At 44.1% G+C, this 21,108-nt stretch overlaps 1 protein-coding gene across 5 annotated transcripts in view; it reads left to right on the top strand.

Annotated features, from left to right (window-relative positions):
* Positions 1 to 21,108, top strand: part of SETBP1 (SET binding protein 1) — a 363,437-nt gene that overhangs the window by 318,638 nt on the left and 23,691 nt on the right. For all 5 annotated transcript variants that reach the window (XM_036116481.2, XM_036116484.2, XM_078060382.1 and 2 more), the window contains one exon: positions 16,480 to 16,650. In XM_036116481.2, coding sequence (XP_035972374.2) covers positions 16,480 to 16,650 — 171 coding nt within the window. The remainder of the gene's footprint in view (positions 1 to 16,479; positions 16,651 to 21,108) is intronic.

Genomic DNA, 21,108 nt, shown 5'->3' with positions numbered 1-21,108 from the left:
CCTGGGATCATGACCTGAGTTGAAGGCAGATGCTTAACCGACTGAGCCATCCAGGCACCCCACTGAGTTCTTATTGAAAGGTATAAGCAGGAACTAACCCTGGGCAATGGGGAAGAGGCACCGGTCCAAAGGTGAGAAGGAGAATATGGACCCGTAGTAGATGTTAAAAGGAACCCTTTGCCACCTGCAATCCTCTTAAGCCACTGGCAAGCCTTTGATAAGCCCATTGGAGAGAGACAGCGTCCACCTGCCCCAGCCTGGACCCCAGTCGCTCTTTACGCTGGATGTCCTTCAAGCAAATTCCTGGCTTGACAAAGAGCTGCCCCCAGATAACTTTGATTATTTTTAAAACGGTGCTTATAAAAACAAACACATTCCACTTATTATATAACCAAGGCTGGAAAAATAATGTTTTACTGTCAGTTTTATTACTTGGGAAATGTAATAATTTCCAAGGTTTGAGAAATACAGTCCAGGAATTTTTTTTTTTTTTTTTAACTTTTGTAAAGTCTTGCATTTGCTTTATTGGCCCTTCTTGGCTATTCCATTTGCTTCCTGAATCCTGGTTTTAGCCTCCTTTCTCTTCTTAGGGAAGCTTAATTCTCACGTTGATGTCAAACATAGAAGCTGTTTTTTAGCTCTGAGTTCATGGAGATTGTCCACAGTTGTGGCCTCATGGCACATTCATTCCGAATTTTTTTCAACAAGCTCTGTGACTTCTTAATCCAGCATTGGGCCATTATCTGCTTGGACCCAGGGCTAGCTGGACAAAATTAAGAAGTAAGCCGTTTGCTGACAAGAGTTCTTTCCGTAAACCTTTGCCTAAAGAAAGCCTCACACTCTTTCTGTCCCTTTTTTGGAGTCCAGACACTAAAGCATCCATCTATTCCTTACAGCCATGAGGCAGGAAGGCTGTTTAAGGGCAAGCACTTGGCTGAGAGATTTGGGTTCAAATTCCTGCTAACGTTGTTGTTGTGAGACCCTGCGTGTGTTTCTTACCATCTCTGGGCCTCATTTTCCTCGCATATAAAACGTGGTTAATATTATCTACTTCATAGCGTTGTGGGGAGGTTTAGATTAAAAGTGACACATGTAATGAATCTTCAACCAAGGGCAGTTGGTCAGTCCTGAAGTAACCAAAAGGACTTCATTAAAAAGTGGCTTCCCTGTAAGGTGGCTCTAAGGTGTGCCCTCCTGAGTCGTTGTTACCACGAGGCGCCCACAGCCCTGGGTGTGGAACACATGACAGAAGCACCCAGACGAGCCTAGACCTGACTGTGCTTCTCAGGCCTTTTCATGTCCAGTTACTATTGCATTTATTTGGTTTATCTGATAGAAATGAGAGCTCTGTTGTTGTCTTCTCAAAAATGGAAGTGATTCCCACTGTTCGCTCTCAGCTCTCCCGTTACAATGGCCAGATGATTTCCCTCCCGTTGAAAATCACAGGAAACCCTTCTATTGACCCGAGATGCAGAATCAGGGGGACTTAGAGACCATAAGGAACCCTCAGGACCAAAGCGAGCGGCATGCCCAAAGTCATAGAGCTAAAGATAGTGAGCCTGGGAATCCCACCTCTGAGCCTCTGTGCCCCTCCCCCTCCACACCCTCCAGCTTTCCTGGTGACCTTAAACCCTGCACTGAGCACAGGAAGTCACCCCTGTGGGGAGAGCTCCTGCCCAGCATGGTTCTAAATGAATCGCTGGGCCAGTGTTCAGACTCTTTCTGACAATATCAGTGCAACATGGCTCATTATCTATTGCACATTCGCCCATCAGTGTGGGCTGTCTCTGTGTTAGACTCACCCCCCTGCTTACTATTCCTGTGTCTTCATGCTCAGACTTTCACCTTGTGTGGTTTGCCTTTAGTGAGGGTGATAATCATCAGTGCCCTTTCTCGATTATTACACTAATTCTTGCCCATCTTTGTACAGCACTGGTGTCTTTACCAAGGTCTGCCAAAGTTCCTTCTTCATTGTAGAGGCTCAGTAGATTTTTTTTTTTTGAATGAACAAATGGGTAAATGAATAAACACATGAATATTCCTAGCACATATCAATCCAGTGGTATTTATAACTTGCTAGACTGACTTCAGCTTACAAATTAAACAAGCCATGAAATTTGAATTTAGTAAAAGAATTTGGGGGGGGTCCTCTGAGCCAACTAATAACCATCTTGACTATCTTTTAACAAGCTGTTAGCATGCGGTGGTTTAAAGCCGTAAGGTGTCTGCTTCTTCACGCACTGCCCCGGGTGGCCCGGCGTGGTCCCATGCCTCTGCCTGGCCCTCTCTGCTTCCTAGGAAGGCTGGCAGCTTGCCGGTCCTCCAGCGCTGATGGAATGTCCACTCCCACTCATTGCTCTTATTTGCTCTTCTCTCCCCTAACCTCTCACTTTCTCTCCTATGTTCAAAGCTTCTTTAATGGTCTGAGATCTGAGCATCAGTCGGAGATTTTTGTATTGGGAATAAAGTCCTTCAAAAAGTATCTCAAATACCCAGCCCATGAAGACGGGAAGAAAAAATGAAACCTCAGGGCAGGTGTCTAAAAATCCACACTTGCAGAACACATACGTTAGGTGGGGACTTACCTTCTGGGAAACATAACTTCCTAAAAGCCCTCACCTCCAGCTGTCCAAATGAACAAAACAAGATTTGTTTTACAAACATATGATTTAAACATGGCTTTGGGTGTCTTTACAACCTTCCCCTCAGCGTCTCCTCCATAGTGCTTTGAAGGGAACGTCTAATGCAGAATTTGCCCGATAAAGGTTGAGGAAGGGAAAACGAAACAGAGGGAGGCAGATGGGAATTATACACAGTAGGGCACACTGGTTAACCATTCCATGTCATAGGTTCAACTTCCATCCTTGATTTTAAAATATTTTCTGTTGGCTGTCTGCTCAGAAACACCCCGGGAACAGCCTCCTTGCCTCTAAGGCAAGCCGTGGTAGAGAACTTTGTGTGTCTACATGGAAACCCTTCGGGACTTGCCACGACCCTCAGGTGAAGTCCAGACTCCTGGCACCATCCCCAGCCTGACCCAGGTCCCTCTCTTCTGTTACACTTCACCTGCCCACTCTAGAAGCTCTACCTCTACTGCAGCCACCGCTTTATGCTTTGAGCCTTTACACCTGCTGCTCTTCCTTCCCGTGATTCCTTTCGTGCCCTTTCAGCCTCTACCTCCACACTGTTAAAGACCCAAATCAGATGTTACCGCCCAGTGAAGTGCTTCCTGACCCAGCAGGGAAGTCACTCATTCTCCTGTTTCGTCATGGCTCTTGCACCTGATCTTGTTCTTATCAGAGAGTAGGAAAAATTAATATATATGGGTTTGCCTCCAGCTCTTTGAGGCTGGAGACTTATCTCTGTATCCTCACATTGAACTGGGGGGATGGCTACCCTGATTAATTCCATTATTGACGAGAAAACGAAAGCACAGAGAGGTTAAGTCAGCTGCCCAGGTTCAGACCACCAGTAGCTTGTAGAACTATGATTTGAACATAGGGAATGTGGGCTCACAGCCCCCCCCTTTGAATCACTTTGAATCACTTTGAAATGCTGTTTTTCCATAAAAATGATCATACTGGTTACCTTGTTACTTTTACTAGGGTGTCTTATTTTTTTTTTAATTCTTTTTTTATTAATGTAAATTCTTATTCTTAATCAACCAGATCAATTATTTATATTTGTATATGAGCTATACAGGTAATAAATTCCATCTTAAACTATTGTTCTAGGATACATGCTAGTGTGGCCCCAGGTGCGAGGGAAGGTACTGTAGGTGCTCTTTGTAGCTCAGGGGAGATTGTTATTTTTATTTAAATTTCTTGTTCCTACAACTTGGTTTTTTTAACTAAATATTTGACTACCCAAAGACTGGACTTTCTTACACTTTAAGGGTCCCCCAAAGGACCTGGAGTTGGCTGTGTTCAGGGTTGGCACTGAAACTTTTGCTGAACTAATTAACACAAGAACAAAACTGCTTCCTTGTTGTCAACTACGAACAAGAGAATGTGTCATCAGGTTGAATATTTAAGAGTCGAGAAGCTGTCTCACTGGGATCCCAGCTTTGAGAGCGTTGAGAGTTAGTTGGGATGGTAGAAATGGAGCGATGACTTGGCCAGCAACCTCTCCTCCAAACTGCCAGTCCTTCGTTCAGGCCTCCGGTGGCCTCCATCCTCGTCACCTTGCATCTTACAGGTATTATCTCATTTAATCCCCATGATAGCCCTCTGAGGTAGGTGGTTCATTAAACTTTTTTTTTAAATAAGGAAATTGAAGCTTTGAGAGGTTAAATAACTTGAACAAGGTCAAATACCTGGTTTAGCAACAGAGCTGGGATTTAAACCAAGGGCCTTCTGACTCCAAGGTCATGGCCTTATTCACCAGCTTAAAACTTTCCTTGAAAGAAGTCTATTCCACAATTACTGGCTATTACATTTGGATTCTGATTCCCTTTTACACAGAAGATTTTTGCCTCCATGTCTTTATTTTACTTTCCTTATCCAACATGTCCCCCCATTTTTAAATAAAAATAAAAAATTTCCACAGATATTTTTTTAAACTTTTATTTATTTATTTGTCAGAAAGAGAGAGAGAGGGAACACAAGTAGGGGAAATGGGAGAGGGAGAAGCAGGGAGCCCACTGAGCTTCCCTGAGCAGGGAGCCCAATTCAGGGCTCGATCCCAGGACCCTGGGCAACTGAGCCAGCCAGGTGTCCCATCCACAGATATTTTTGATCCTGAAAATCAAACCTCAGCTTCCTGGTTCTATAACCCTGGATAGTTTGAGACTGCTTCTCCTGAAATGCTTGTTCCTTTTTTTTTTTTTTTAAATAGTATCCTACAATCTCCAGTCTTTGGAATCCCATTTCTTGGCCTTCCAAATGAAATCCAGAACACAGAAGTCCTTATTCTTTTTTTTATTATTATTATGTTGTGTTAATCACCATACATTACATCATTAGTTTTTGATGTAGTGTTCCATGATTCATTGTTTGCATATAACACCCAGTGCTCCATTCAATACGTGCCCTCTTTAATACCATCACCAGGCTAACCCATCCGCCCTCCCCTCTCCCCTCTAGAACCCTCAGTTTGTTTCTCAGAGTCCATAGTCTCTCATGGTTCGTCTCCCCCTCCGATTTCCCACCCTTCATTTCTCCCTTGCTACTTTTTTTTTTTTTTAACATATAATATATTATTTGTTTCAGAGGTACAGGTCTGTGATTCAACAGTCTTACACAATTCCCAGCACTCACCATAGCACATACCCTCCCCAATGTCCATCACCCAGCCACCCCACCCCTCCCACCCCCACCACTCCAGCGACCCTCAGTTTGTTTCCTGAGATTAAGAATTCCTCATATCAATGAGATCATATGATACATGTCCTTCTCTGATTGAGTTATTTCGCTTAGCATGATACCCTCCAGTTCCATCCACGTCATCGCAAATGGCAAGATTTCTTTTTTTTTCTTTTGATGGCTGCATAATATTCCATCGTATATATATACCACCTCTTCTTTATCCATTCATCTGTTGATGGACATCTTGGCTCTTTCCATTGTTTGGCTACTATGAACATTGCTGCTATAAACATTGGGGTGCACGTAGCCCTTCGAATCACTACATTTGTATCTTTGGGGTAAATACCCAGTAGTGCAATTGCTGGGTCGTATGGTAGCTCTATTTACAACTTTTTGAAGAACCTCCATACTGTTTTCCAGAGTGGCTGCACCAGCTTGCATTCCCACCAACAGTGTAGGAGGGTTCCCCTTTCTCCGCATCCCCGCCAACATCTGTTGTTTCCTGACTTGTTAATTTTAGCAATTCTGACAGAAGTCCTTATTCTTTATCTCTGTCTAAAGACTAGATTCTCAGGAACTGGACTGACTCCCTGTGAATGTTTGAATCAAATGCAACCGTCTCTTCACCAGTTCCAGACCTCCCCAATGACTTTCTTTCTCTGATTTCATGCCCCACCAAGGACTCTTCCTCCCCATTGTCCACTTCTGTAAATTTCCTCACACCCTTCTCTGGATGACCAAGAGACCTCCTCCGATGCACTATTAAAATACCCCCCTCCCTTTTATCTGAAATCATATTGTCAGTCTTGCCTCATGTAATGGCATGTTGTCCCTTAGCCCCGTGTATGCACCACACACTGGTTGGAACCAACACAGGCATTATCCAAACCAGACATATTCTGGGCCACTTTGGGGTCTGGCAACAGTGAAATTTCCTTAGAGGATGGTTGGAAAAAGTGCACTGCCTCCCATTTCTTGAACAGAGGCTTGCATAGTCAACCAAGTAGAAAGAAATGTTGAGGTGCATTTAACCTCATTAGTTTCAGTAGGACTGACTCTCTCCAATCCATCAGAGTTGAGCTACATTAGTGAAACTCAACTATTTCCAAATCTCATTTACATAATGGATGAGATGTGAAATGAGCCCAATGTGAGGGGAGCTGCCCGGAGGCACTAAAGTTTATCACAATATGTAAGAGACCTTTTAGATCATTGCATTAAATTTCCACTAACAAGGTAACAAATTAATTGTCTGTATTACTGTACTAGCCCAAAGTCTACTGAGTGCAGACTATCAGTGAGGAAGCAGCTGAAGTTTCGAGGACTGTGGGCAAGAGGGATGTTTAGAGGGATGTGATGAATGCTACCTTAGCTCTCTCTTCTGCCCCTTTAAGAAATCCTCGGCACCTCTGTAATCTGATGGCGGACTTTGGCTTTATTAGTGAGGTAAGCGAGGATGAGTAAATCAACTGTATCAGACAAGCCTCAGGACATCTAGAAATTGATCATTCTGCCGAAATAAGCACTCAGTGTTTATTAGCTGGGAGTTCATCACTATCACTTCTCCTCATCCAATTCCTAAGAGATTTCAAAGCCATCATCATGGTATTAGCTCGTCTGACTGAACTACTAGAGATAAAGATTAGGAGATCTATCTAATGATGGGTCTGAGTTTCTGTGATTTTCTTCTTCTATTGCAAAGAAGAGAGCTTTCCCAGCACACATTCTGTGTCCATATGTGTATGCCCGCACACAATCAGAATGCATTTGCATTCTACAGGATGGATTTAAATAGTGGAACAGAGTAGGTGGTTTGAGGAAGAGGCCCAGTAGAGGTTTTAAAACAATACAGTTTTACCAAACATAAATCGATGACTACTAAACAAGGGGGATGTGTGCTAAACTGACATTTCTAGCTGACACAGTGTGTCTGTACAGTGGGTGATATTGCACTCAGAGAATAATTTGATTCTATAACCACATTATAATCCTAACATCCATACGTGGTCAGACTCCTACAGATATGTCCGTGAGAAATGAGTACATATCGGACTGATCTTTCACAAACCGGCAAATATGCATTTATCTATTTATACATATATTTATAGACACACATGCACTTAAGCTCCTGATATCAAGCGCTTTTCTCAATGTGGCTTCTAAATAAGCAGTAATCAAAATGCAAATAAGGTGACCCAGTTAGCATCGAGATCTGTATTACCATGCAGATGTGTTCTGTGACTCCACACTGTTAACGGTAAAAAGGAAGACACTACAAAAGATGCTTATATTAACCAGCCTTGACTAGTAAGCCCTTTATATTAGGAAGAATCTAGGGAAGGCATTCCCAGAGTCAACGGCCTTATAGATTGGATCAAATCTCTAGTTTTTGGCTTGGTCTGTTTGCAAACTGCCCGGTAAGTGTACAATACCGGGCGTGCCCCAGAAGAGCAAGAGGATGGCTTCTGTGAAGTCTCAGGATGGAACCCTTGCAGCTCAGTGCCAACATGCCGGCCTGCAGTAAGGCCGGGGGTCAGAGTCATGGCTCTGCTATCCTCTCTGTGACATGCTTGACAGAGCCAAATCTCAGCCCCTGTCTGGGATGAGTTGCCCAGGAAGGACCAGACTAACTCTAAACTTGCTTTGATTTTACTTTACTGAAGCTTCTTTGTGTTTATCTGTTGATGAAGCCTGTGACATGCTTAGTACATGACAGCAGCAAATTCCTAAGCTACCTGATCTCTAAGGACATAACAAGAGCATACTTGGTGCATCGTAGTATTAAATTGGTTTTAATTACATGTATGCATTGTTTCTTCCCTAGTGAATACATCTTGAAAGTCCCTTTGTTATATTTTTCAGAGAACAGCTACCACTCTATTGTCTCCACATTTTTTTTTTAAACATGGGAGCAGTTACATCAGCATACTGTTTGGTTGTCTGTCCGCCCTTTGTCCTTCTTTGGTGTGTACACATGCGTCTGTGTGTGTGTGTATGAATGTAGGAATCAACTTAGGCAGGCAAGGGTTCTAACCTGAGCTTACAAGTATCTATGAACTTTAAGCTGTTTACAAAATGTGTTCACTGTGCATATATATGTATGTGTGTATATATATATATATATACACTTTTTCCCCCTAAGAAAAGGTTCTGATGTCTGAGATTCAGGAAGATTGAAAACCTCTTACTCAGTATGTCTCTCTTTGCAATTTTGAAATCTGATATATTTCCATTCTGGATGATGTAATTGGGTGCTTCTAGAAAACACCTTTCATCTGAGATGAATTTTTCACTATAGGATCAGGAGAGACTGACTTATGCGTGATTAGAATTTACTGCACCCAGACTCTGTGAAGTTATAAATCTCTGTGAGATTCCAGTGGACAAAATATTATCCTCTCAGCCCATTTCTGCACTCCTGAATTAAGAGAAGAAAGAACTAATCAGATTGTTCAGCGGTTTCTCTGAATCTAGAGAGCGCGGAATCAGAATAGTAGAGCTAGAAGAGATTCTGACCAGTAGGAAAATGAAGCTTAGTGAGATTCCAGGTCTTGTCCGAGTTCATCCAGTAAATGTGGGGCAGATCCTGCAATAATTCAGTGTCTCAGAACTTTTGTCTAACACTCACATCAATAAATTATTTGTCTCTGATACAACTTATTGACTCTAAGTATCCATTGACTAGTTCCTTTGTGTCAGCTGTATGCTAGGAAGATAAAGGAAAAGAATATAAAGTCTCTGCTTCCTAAAGAATTTAAATCTTATAGGGGACACACATAACTTGAACATATGAAATAAGTTTATAATGAGAAAGCTAGTACTAAGACGATATAGTGCTAAGAAATAATAGTAATAGTTAACACAGGTGAGTGCTCATTATAGCTAGGCACCATGGTAACTTCTTTTATATGTGTGTTAGTTTTCTATCACTACTATAACAAATTTCCACAAACTTAGTGGCTTAAACAACACAAATATATTACTCTACACTGTTGGAGGTCAGAAGTCCAAAACGGATTTCACCGGACTAAAGTCAAAATCTCAGTAAGGCTGCATTCCTTTCTGGAAACTGTGGGGTAGAATCTATTTCCTTGCTTTTTCCAGCTTCCAGAGCCCATGCGCATTCCTTACCTTATAACCCTCCTCCTCCATCTTCAAAGCCACTAACGTAGCATCGCGCTGACCCTCCTTCCAACATCACATCTCTTTCTGGAACTCTTCTCTTCCGCCTCCTTCTTCCACTTTAAAGGATGCTTTGATTCCATTTCGACCACTTGGTAATCACGGCTACTCTCTGTATGTAAGGGCAGCTGTTTGGCCACATTAATTCTATCTTCAGTTCTCCTTTGCCATGTTACATAACACATTCACGGGTTCTGGGGATGAGGATATGGATATCTTTGGGGAGCTGGGGTTTTATTTTCTGTCTACCATAATGTATAAACTCATTTAATCCTCACAACAGGTTCATTTCACAGATGAGAACACTGAGGCACAGAGAGTTGATAGGACTTGCCCCAAGTCACACGGCTAGTGAAGCAGGTAGTCTTCTTCCAAAAATATATTCTCTACCTCTATTCTCTACTACATGGAAATAGGGGATTTAATAAAGAGGGCTGTGTGTGGACTAAAGTAGTTAGGGCAGCTTCCCGCAGAAGATTTGGGTCTAGAAGAATAGATATGTTTTCTCTTTACCCATTCATCCACCCAACACTATTGAGTATCTAGTATCTGTCAAGCTACGTGCTGGGGAATCAAAATAAAGTAAGACATGGTTCCTGACCTATAGGCAATGTTGCATTTGCCTCCAGGAATGTCAGAGAAATCAACCAGTAATGACACAAGAAGCCAGAAGTCTGTCCAAGACGATAAGACATATAGGAGAGAGGCTCTAACTCTACCCAACAATGGGTGGTGGGTTTCATTTTTGCCAATGGCCTTTCCAACCATATCTCCTAGTATGTGGTTTTTATGACTCATCCCAACCACCCTTGTCTCAGCTGCACAAAGAAGGCTTGTTATTCCTGCTTCTACTCTTGTCGTTTCCCAGTCCTGGTAGAGAGAGCCTCCTCCTTCCACTTCTAGTGATTGAATTTTGCCCGTCAAGACTGGGGTTTCTGTATTTTTGTCTGTCTTCCTGAGTGGATAACTATTCATGTTCCCTGTGCTTAATGGTGCCTGGCACGCACAGGTCCTTAATGAATGTTGAATGAATAAATGGATGAGCACAGACCACCTCAGATCCCACGGAGATCTCATTTTCCTCCTAATTCCTGAGGGACTCATTTGGCTTCCTGTCTTGTTTGGTTTTCAGTTTCCTAAGTCTTTCTGTCCTATGTCACTCTCTACTTCTAAACTTTCTGTGCAAATACAGGGCTCACATCTTCCGAGTTGTGCTAGTAGGCACTCAGATAATTGTGAATTTTAAAATGATTAACTCTAGGCTCACTGAATAGCATTCTGTTCAAGAGTAACCTTGCCTGAATTTCACCTCCCAAGGTCCTAGAACGAAGTAAAACTTACTTGACACAAAACACATGTTGAGAGAGTCACTATGATTGAACAGGCTGTTTGCGGTCCACGGCACTGGGCTCAAGGGGGAGGTGGGGTTGAAATCCATCCCATGCTCCTCCCTCTGGACCTGGAGCAATGGAGATGCATGTGCACACAGGAAGCCAGGTCTTTTTCTAATGTTCACAGTGGTGCCCTCCCTTTGCTGAGATCTGGGTCCTTGGAGCTCTATCCCTCAGATACTATTAAAAAACACCTTAAGATCTTTCTGTGTCCTTATAAAAAGTAACAGCTGCCTTTGTGCATTGCCAAGTTTATTAGAATGCAATTCTTAGAAAACAGGGACTTCAATGGTTTTGACAAATGCTGTGTCCCTGGTACCAGTAAACATTCAATAAATACTTATTGAATTAATGAATACAATGATGCAACAAAAATAACATTTTTATTGACTTTGGCACAGAAAAATATTGTTTCCCAAATTCTAAAGGTATCATCTAGTGCTTGATTCACGTTCTCCCATAACATATATCCCCCTATGTGCCATGAGTGAAGTTCATTTGCAAACAAGAAAAAAGAGCAATGGATCAATCCGACAATTAGTTATGAGAATGGGAATTATTATCAAGTTTTCAAGAGTTTTTTTGTCTTGTGCAAAATATGTCATTTACTGGTTTACCCAAAAGGGAAAGAAAAGACATCGAATTGAGTTGACAGGCATGGATTTCCACACTCTTTCTTCTGCACATGTGATGTGTGAGTTTGGATCAGAAATCATCTGGTCCTCTGTGGCTCAGTTTCCTCATCTGTGTATTTGGAATTTCACCATCTGCCTTTTGTCATCCACAGAGATGCTGCAGGGGCAAATGGCATAATATATGTCAAAGCTCTTTGCAAGATTAAAAGCCACTGACTGCTCAGTATACCTCCCAGTGTGTGCCAAAGCCCTGCATTCTGCAGCATGAAGGGGGCCAGGGAGGTGACTGAGGAACCCAACCACTCAGGCTCTCTCACTATCCCAGACTAAGTTTTGTCACCAGGAAACAACTGCATTTGCGAATCGTATAATTAAAAAATTAATTAAGGTGTTCAACAAGCCTATATTAATGACATAGCATTTTCTAGATCTACTGCTCTCTGCAGTGGATGTTACAAAATGAATTACATATGATCCCTAGTGATGATTCCATTAGCCCCTCTATTTTAAAGAAATTGTGACATGAGGACCCATCAAGGAGTCAGGATCTAGTTCTTACCACTTCTTACCAACTGTGTGATTTTACGTAAGTTACACGACCTCTGTAAACCTCCTTTTTCTGATCTAGGAAAGGGGAGTATACAGTACTCCTCCTACAAAGATTTTCGTTTGTTTGTTTGTTTTCCCCAGAAAGAAGATGAGATAAAGTAGCTTTATAAACCTAGAGCAACATACAAATTACTCTAAGGTGAGGCTGGTTTATATTATCCAAGGTCACAGAGCTCATTAAAGGGATCCTGGGAAAGTCAGCCACCAAAGACCCTGCTTTTCCTCCATGACCCCTGTGACCTTGAACAACCCGGGGAAGAGGTAATTGAACAGCAACTACTACTTTGGAAGAAACAGAATCAAAATATTGAAGCTATTGACTCACCCTTAAGGCAGTAAACAGTGCTTTGGTCTCTGACCTTTTCCCATCCCGGGGCAGTCAATAACCTGGCCGCTAGATGCAGCGCCTGCCACTGATTCTGATTTGGGAGTACTTTAACCTTGAACCAAGCTCCAAGTAACCAAGGCAACAGGAAGTCAGCTTCTGCATCGGAGGACTGGGAATCCATAAATCAAGTCCCTAATGCAAACATGGTGTGCAGGTAGAGGTTTGAGGGGATAAGTGGTCTATGAGAAATTACCTTTGAAAATGAGTGACTGTTCCTCGATGCACTACAGCACAGTTTCAAAGACTTTTTTAAAATGTATCAATAGAGGTCAACAGGTTATTAGCAGAATGTTTTCCTATAGGTTTAACTTTGAAACAATATTTCCTCTTGGCTCTGTCTTTTAATTATGAACAGATGTTGGATCCACATAGTTATTAGCGTTGTTATTTCCTCCTTTAAAAACGTCCTGGCCTCCAAATATGCGAGCCCCAGTACAGTCTGTCCTGAGCTGGGGTTGACGGATGTTTCGAATGCAGGCGCCATGTGTGTTCTCCACACAGTCTGCTGTCTGAGGTGGAAGTGACCCCTTCCCACATCAAAGCTATGCTCACCTTTACTCAGGTCCCGGGGTTAGTTGAAGTAACACATCTCAATGATCCAGGGGTTCTTTCTGGTGGACCTCCAGCTTCACGCATCTCTCTCCTGCAGAGAGAGGGAAGCCAGGCCCATGCTGAGAAGAAAGGTTCCAAATGTCCCAGCACTCCGCCCTCATCCCACATCTCCGAGAACTTGCTTCTGAACTGTTTCACGCATGTCCGGTCATTTGGGCCCCTGTCCATGGAGCCTCAGCTCCCACCTGGAATGAAAGGAAATGAAGACTTTTGGTGGCCAGCCTGCCCAGTGCTCTCTCCCCGGGGGGGGGGTCACCCATCCCAGGACCCCGAGCCCTCGGCCCTCAGGCAGATTTTGGGGATTCCAAATGCTGTTAGATTAGTCTTTGTTGAAAGCTTATCTAATATACTTGCTTCATGTATGCTATTTCTGGGATTGTTTCCATCATCCTTTCAAAACCCAAAAATGTCTGAGAAAACGTCAGGGCTCCTTTTTTTCTTTTCTCCTAATTGCTTTTCAGATTCATTGGATGGCAACTAACAAACAGTTCCATAATCTAGAAAATCCTAAATTATCGAGGGTTTTCAAGACAGCTTGAATAGTGACAATTTGAATTATAGAGTTTTTAAGTGTCATTTTATTACTTTTAACATAAACACTTGAGTAGCAAAGTATGCCCAATAGAGGTATGATCGAATGAACTTTAATGAAATGATGTGGACTGAGACTAATTTGGATGGTGAACATTTGCATGAAAATGGGTACAACGAAAATGACTTGAAATCAGTTTGTTCCCAAGTCAGAGTTAAATATCCTCCTGCTCATCCTGTTTGTGGCTTGTTCCCTGAGCCTGTCATAATTTGCACAAAGAATGACCTGCCCAACCTGTGTCCACAGGTACAAGGATGACGTATCAGTGGGTTTTTCCAGAGGAGCTGTTATCCAACAGAACTCTGGGACGGCTTGGACTTCCAGAGGCGCACTATGGCTATGGAAGGCCCACCTGCCTCCATTTAATGGGAGCATGCCCTGGGTTGCACGGCGAGTACCCAAGTGGGGGGACCGAACTGGGAGGACTTCCGTCAGACCCGGGGCTGCTGTCCCGAGTTGAGATTGTTAGCAGCCAGATGTTCAAGCGTAGCATTCTACCCCAAAGGCTGTGCTCTGGTAGACTTCTAGATTTTACCCCCAAAGTCTGTTTATTTTCTCAAAGGAAACAAAGTTTAATATGTTTGTGGCTTTGAAACTATTAACAAGAAAGAAGGCTAGGGAGTAAGTGTAAAAAAAACTCCCTCTTCCTCACCAAACTTTGCTGCGCTCTCCTTCCTGAGGATAATCACTGTTAACTGTTCGGCTAGATCTCCTTGTGGGTGGTTCTGTATGTGTGTTACATGTGTTATGTGTGCGCGCCTAGCCCATCCCTAACACCCCTGCATATTTCACAAATGGACATCCTGCCCACGTTTGCTGCCCTTCCTGGCTTCCTGATGGTCATGCCTTGCAATCTTTCTGTCGCAGAATTTGATGTCTGTCTACCTCCACTGTCAAAATGCTATGAAATAGAAAATCCAAAGAAGTGTAAATGGCATTGTTATTCACAACACCAGAGGGGGAGTTTCAGAGGGTGGGATGGAGAGTAGGAGGAAGGTAGTAGTAGATCAATGAAAATGTCAACATGCCTTTCTTCCTTAGATGCTTACAGGTGCTTTTTCCAGGTGTGAGGCTAGGGCCTGTGCACCCTTGATGTGGACGATGCTGTGGGCCGACCAGGGCAGTGGGCAGGTGTTAGAAGATGACCAGCTGGGCCGGGCTGATCCATGGGTCTTGGATTTAGCATCTGGCTACTTGCAGACTCCCAGCCCTGACATTAGGGCTGTGTGACTTTAGTTAGTTATCTCTTAACATCTCAGAAATGTGTTTCCCTCATCTGTAAAATTAAGAAACTGGTATCTTCTGCACTACACACTTCATGGGGCTGCCACTGACCCCCCCGAGCTGCTTTCACTGTGGCGGCAACGTAACGTTACTCGGGGAGAGGACTAAATCACCCACGGTGGTTGGGTTGCACAAACGAGGATCGAGAGCTGTGGGATAAAGCCCCATTTGTTGTTGCTGTCAGCGGCAGGTAGCCTAGAAATGAAGAAATTCTGCATGGATGACCATCTGACATGGATTCAGACACGCCCAGCCTCTGGACTTGGGCTTGGACAAGTTGGAGAGCCACGTTCCTACAGCTGGGGATGCAGATGGGGCCCAGAAATCCTTGGGCAGGTCAGGGAAGAGAACGGAGCCTTTGCCAGCTGCCTTCCATTGCCCTGAGGAAGCCGCAGCTGCAGTACCGACAGTGGTGATAATAAGAGTAATAGGAACAGGAAACACTTCCTTGTCCGGGAGTCTGTGCCGGCCACTGCTCTAAGCACTTTACGTTAATTGCCTCCGGGATCCTCCCAACCACCCCTGTGAGCTTATATGGTTCCACCCCATTTGTACAGCTCAGGAATCTCAGAGCTTGGAGAGGGTAAGCAACTTGCTTATGATCACACAGCTAAAAAATAAGAGAGCCTGGGTTCGAACCTCGGAAGCAAGGTTCCAGGATAGCTCTATAATATGTTATATAGTTCCAGGCCCTTACAGAGGCACTTCACAAGAGGCGCTTTTCAGCATCACAAAGACATGATTTAAGATGCTTCTTAGGACCAGAGGCTGAAAAGCCCCCACATCAGCTTTCGCTCGGCCGTGGGACTGCTACACACCAGCCCGCACAAGGCATCTTCTGCTCCGGCAGACCGGCCTCGCGTCTGGGTCATCTTCCTTCCCCACCCAGAACTCAGTGTGTGCTCTTCTTGGCACCAAGAATGCCTTTCCCTCTTCCTTGCTGCTTTAGCATAAGCTCTGGAAAGCCTTCCCTCACTTCTCCCCACACTAATCCTGAACTCCTTAGCGCTCCCCAGGCACCTAGGACGTGAATGGAGGAAGAACACCCAAGCCCGCCCACCCTGTGCCATCCGATTTTTCCTTCTCCTTTAGTCTCGTGTCCCCAGCCAGATGACATGAGAAGCTAGGGTGGGGTCCCCTTCTCCCCTTCAGGCTGCACACAGCACAACCTCTGTGAAGATGGGCTTCTTGACCCATAGAAGACAAAGGGTAGCTGCTGGCCTATCCTGCTTCACTGGGCCTGTCCCCCTGCTCCCATGCAGCCAAACTAGAATGTTGTCACCACTGATCTCAGCCACAAAACCAAAACCAGTCATGCTGCTAATATTTTTTTTCTTTAAATGTTCTAAAATTTCATTCTTGTTCTACCAGAAGGAGGGCAGGTGAATTAACAATTTTCTCAGCTCACTTTCAGGTTTTCTGTTGTCTGTTTTCCTGTTCTTTTCAAATAACTGCAAGCTTTGGGATTGTTCTTTTGTAGGGATGCCAAGTCCCCACCTAAAAGTGGACCAAACGGCACCACACAGTAAGAACGAGGGCTCCGCGTCCACCATGATGACCAGGAAGAAGCCAGCCGCGGTTGACAGCGTGGCAATCCCCCCGAGCCCAGTGCTCTCGCTCCTTGCTGCATCTGCAGCCACGTCTGATCCAGGTGAGCACTGGGCAGAGGCTTTGGGTTCACCCCCATGAAGGTGGGCATGGAGAAGGCCCACAGGGAGTGTGCTGTGGAATATAGGTTCTCCGCTTAGCAACCTCCCATAGACACCGAGCGTGTTTCCACACTGAGTTTTCAAGATCAGCTCAGGACCTGGGGGCAAAGGCCCGTGAGTAGGAACTGAATGATAACAGTATTAATGGCTTTTTGTCAAGCCTTAGTAATTATTAATCTCTGCATCAGGGCCTTATCTGTGTTAATCTCACGTGACGCATAAAAGAGGTCTCTGAAGTAAATACCTATGTCCGCAGTTCAGAAGAGGAAGCCAGGAGTCAAGAAACTCACCTCAGGAACCTGTGGCCAGTCAGGATGCCAACATAGGTCCAGTACCCTTGCTCTCGGCCACTGGATTTGAATAGCTCCCTTGCTCACTGGGGGTGGGAGACAGTGATCAGAGTTTCTCAGAGGCCTTGATTCCTTCTACCCCATGATGTCAGGAATTCCTCAGTAGTCACCAGATCCCTCACTGGCAGTTGATAAAATATAAACTCCTTCAGACATCCCAGCTGCTCTGCCTTCTTCTGCTCCCCACATAATCTCCCACCAGTGCCTACACCAGCCCCCACTTTGCCATGTTTATCCCTCCTGCCAAGAAAGCAGACCTTGGGCTTGGCTTAATGCTGTTCTTTGAGGACAGCCTTCCTCAACTCCTGTCTACATCCCACAGACCTTGAAGGCCCAGCCTCCCCCCCGAATGCACGCAGCACCCAGTGTCTACCATGTGTCTGCTACCTACTCAGACACTACAGAAGAACTGTCTTCTATTCACTTCTATTGTACATACCTCAGAGGTGGAATCCATGGTTTAGGTTCTTGCTCTCTTCGTGGCATGCAGAATGAGGGCACAGCGTGGACTTACTGCGCTGGTAACTGTTCAGCGTATTATAGTATTTAGAAATGCCTATTATGATTAGAAGCCCAGGAAGAGGCTCATTATTGATATTCACTCTAAACTCATCTTCTCAGTGAGCAGGATGATTTGAGCAAAGAACTCAACTTGTCATCATCCCTACCTCCTTCATGGAAATTACCGGTAATTAGAAAATGTGCCCGATTGAAATAACAGAAGGAAATATTTGGAGTGACGTTTCCCAAATTGAGTTCTGCAAAATATTAGTAGGTGTCTTGTGATAACAGATATTTTCATAGTTAAGTGAGTCTAGGGAATGCTGCTTTATACCTGCTTCCTTTCCATAGGGCTTTTCAGAGCCTTTAATTGACCAGTGTCTGCACTGTGATGCTCCAGGGAGGACAGACTCAGAACTTTACAATCTTATCTGACCACAGAACCCATTTTTCTTGCAATAGCTCTTAACATCTCTTGGAAGTGCCATTCTTCTCAGCCATTTGGGAAATCTTGCTTAGGAGAAATGGGATAGTCTCTCAAACAGGATCGTGAATCTACCCACTGTTCACATGCTAGGTGTGAAGTGAAAGTTCTTGGTGGAAATGCCAGGTAAATGATGCCTACAGTGAGAACAGGAAGAGGTCAGAGGGAAAGTCGTAGGTGAGTGAGGAAGAAACTACTCTGAGACTTGACAAATGGGAGCACCTTTGCAGGAGAGCGTCCAGGCAGAGGGAGCGATGTGGACATAGTCCTGGATGAGGAGCTGGTGCCAAGCCTGGAACTCTGAGAAGCGATCACTTGGCTGGAGTGAATGATTTGGTTTGGAGTCTGCACTATCCACCCCGATAATTACTTACGCAACCTTCTTGGTTAAGCTCTGGAGACCTCCCTTTATGGATTTAGAAATTAGCCTGTATATTTATGCCTTTGCTTGCCAAGCCCAGATATTTCCCAGAGGCAAAAGACAGGTGGTCCCCCCCATTTTCCTCCCCTCTTGGCTCTTTCCATTCAGAGTGAGAGAATGCATTCTTGGGACCCCATGCTTTCAAGGGCTCGCCTCCTCTATTTGCGCTCAGTCATTTACAAATATGCTAAACAGGCATAGAAACAGGTGGGTATTAAACTTTTAAACCTGCCTCTCTGGTAATCAGAGCTGAGCCAAAGCTCTCCTGTTTCAGGATGCAGGAATGGGCTGTTTATTTTTGGCAGTGCTAAAATGAGACCCTCAGGAGAATTGCACAGATTTGGTCCATTTCCGGGTCTCAGGCTGCTAAGCAGAACTTTGGGGAGAAAACAAGCCAGAGATCTCCCCAGGTGCTGGAGGCCAGACCTTCCTGAGATTCCGCTCCCCACAGATAAATGGCTTCCCACAAACCTGAGAGAGTTAGGGTCACACAGCCTGGGCTCATGTCCAACGCCCTGTTTCACACGCAATGCACACGTGATTGCTTCCAAGATTCAGAGATCTGCCTGAGGTCACGCAATTGGATTGGAAACCAAACTTCTTGATTTATTGCCTGGTTTCCAGTGGATTCTCCCTCTGTCATAAGCCCAACATTAGCAAAGGCAGATTTCTTTCTCCCTAATTATAGACTCCTACTTCTTTTAGGAAATAGTGAGTGAAACTCATCATTTGATGCATTAACCACAGGCAAGCACACAGTAGAAAGTTAATAAATAGTAGCTTGGTTTGATTTCTTTCAGTTGTGTGCTTGTGCATTAGTCATATATATTTCTGCTGAGACAGTTCACTTCATTTTTGTTTTCTTTGGGGCCCCTTTTTCATCTTTCACTATAAGCAAGGTAATTTAGGAGTACTTCTAGCCTGTTTCCAGTAGGTCATCATTTTTACAGAGCGGTTTTGAAGACCCAGACAAGTGCAGAGTGGGGGGGGGGGGGAAGGAAAAGAGAGTAAAACTAAGTGTCTTCAAAAGCAAAAGTAATTTGGGGCGCCTGAGTGGCTCAGTCGTTAAGCGTCTGCCTTCGGCTCAGGTCATGATCCCAGGGTCCTGGGATCGAGTCCCGCATCGGGCTCCCTGCTCTGCGGGAAGCCTGCTTCTCCCTCTCCCACTCCCTCTGCTTGTGTTCCCTCTTTCGCTGTGTCTCTCTCTGTCAAATAAATAAATAAAATCTTTAAAAAAAAAAAAAAAAGCAAAAGTAATTTAAGAAATCATGTATTGAGATACAAAATATACTGAAGGAATTCAATTAATTAGAAATTCTTTTTCTTTTAAAGTAATGAATGCTAACATATCTAGGGCGGCCCTGACACGTAGTAGATGCTCAATAAATAATCACTGAGTGAAGTGGATTGTGGTGAGACCGTAGCTGCGTGATTATACAGCGCTAGACACGGCAGTAGACATTGGAGAAAAACATGCTCCGTCTTGGACGTTAACAATCAAATGGAAAACATTTGACGGACATGTGGTAGGCTGTTGGTAAATACTTGCCAAATGATTCATCAGTCTAGAGCCCTAACAGTATTTTTTCAAATAGGTGATCTTGGGTTTAAAAAAAAAATTGCCCACCTTATTTTATAAACATTATAACATGGGAGAAATGGATGTGGGTCAGAGGTTTAAAAACATGTCTTTTCTAGCTCAAGTGTGTGTGGGGTGGGGGTGGATGGATGGATGGATGGGTGGTTGTGTGTGTGTGTGTGTGTGTGTGTGTGTGTGTTTTGTTTAAGGCAATTTTTTAGCTTCTCGGAGTCTGGGAAGCATGCTGATTATAAAGTTATTGATTTGAAGGAAGAGGCAGAAGACGAGCTGCAGGAGAGGGAGGCCAGGCGGAGAACATGTCAGTTTGTGAGCTACTGGGAGGGAGGGATGGCCGTGGCTGCCACTGGGGCTCAAGCAGGTCAGCCTTCGTGACCAAACTGCTCAATAGCTATCGATCAGCCACAGTCCCTGGCCACAGTGCAGGGTCTGATTCAAGGGAGCACTGCATCATCCTTGTGAGTAATTAGGGCTAATGCAGTAAAGGCTTCAATAAAGTTTGTTCAAAGTGATGCATAATTTGAAATAACTTCTATTGCGCTGTCCCAGTCATGATTTAATAACCATATCAGATAATCCATACCTGAATAAGTCAGGCTAATTTTTCTGCTCTCCTACATATTGACCTAACTTCTCAGGAAGGTCATGCAATGTGGAGAGAATTTGTGATTTCACTACCGAAACGTCCCCCGACCTTTGTATTTCAGATGAGACTACATTAGTAAATAGATTAAAAATTCTGTAGGAATTCAGTAAAACGCCAAGAAAACAGAATCTCTACTGTCCTGCACCTGAAAGTCTTGTTGGAACACACACACACACACACACACATACCCTCAATATCCTTTCATCTTAAATCCAAGGAGAAAAAAACATGTATCAGGGTTGCTATCACTGATCCAATCTCAACTGCTCAGGGTGTGGCCCAGTAGAGAGAACAGCGGGAGGCAGGTGGGCACAGCTCATAGTTTCTGTTTCGTACGAAGGCTAATCCATTATTCTCTAAACCTGTATGATCGGCCTTGTTTAAAACAACCAGAGCCTATG

Source organism: Halichoerus grypus, chromosome 13 (assembly GCF_964656455.1).
Source record: "Halichoerus grypus chromosome 13, mHalGry1.hap1.1, whole genome shotgun sequence".
NCBI lineage: Eukaryota > Metazoa > Chordata > Mammalia > Carnivora > Phocidae > Halichoerus > Halichoerus grypus.
Note: the sequence above shows the minus strand (reverse complement) of the source record. Positions and strands in the feature narration are given on the sequence as shown.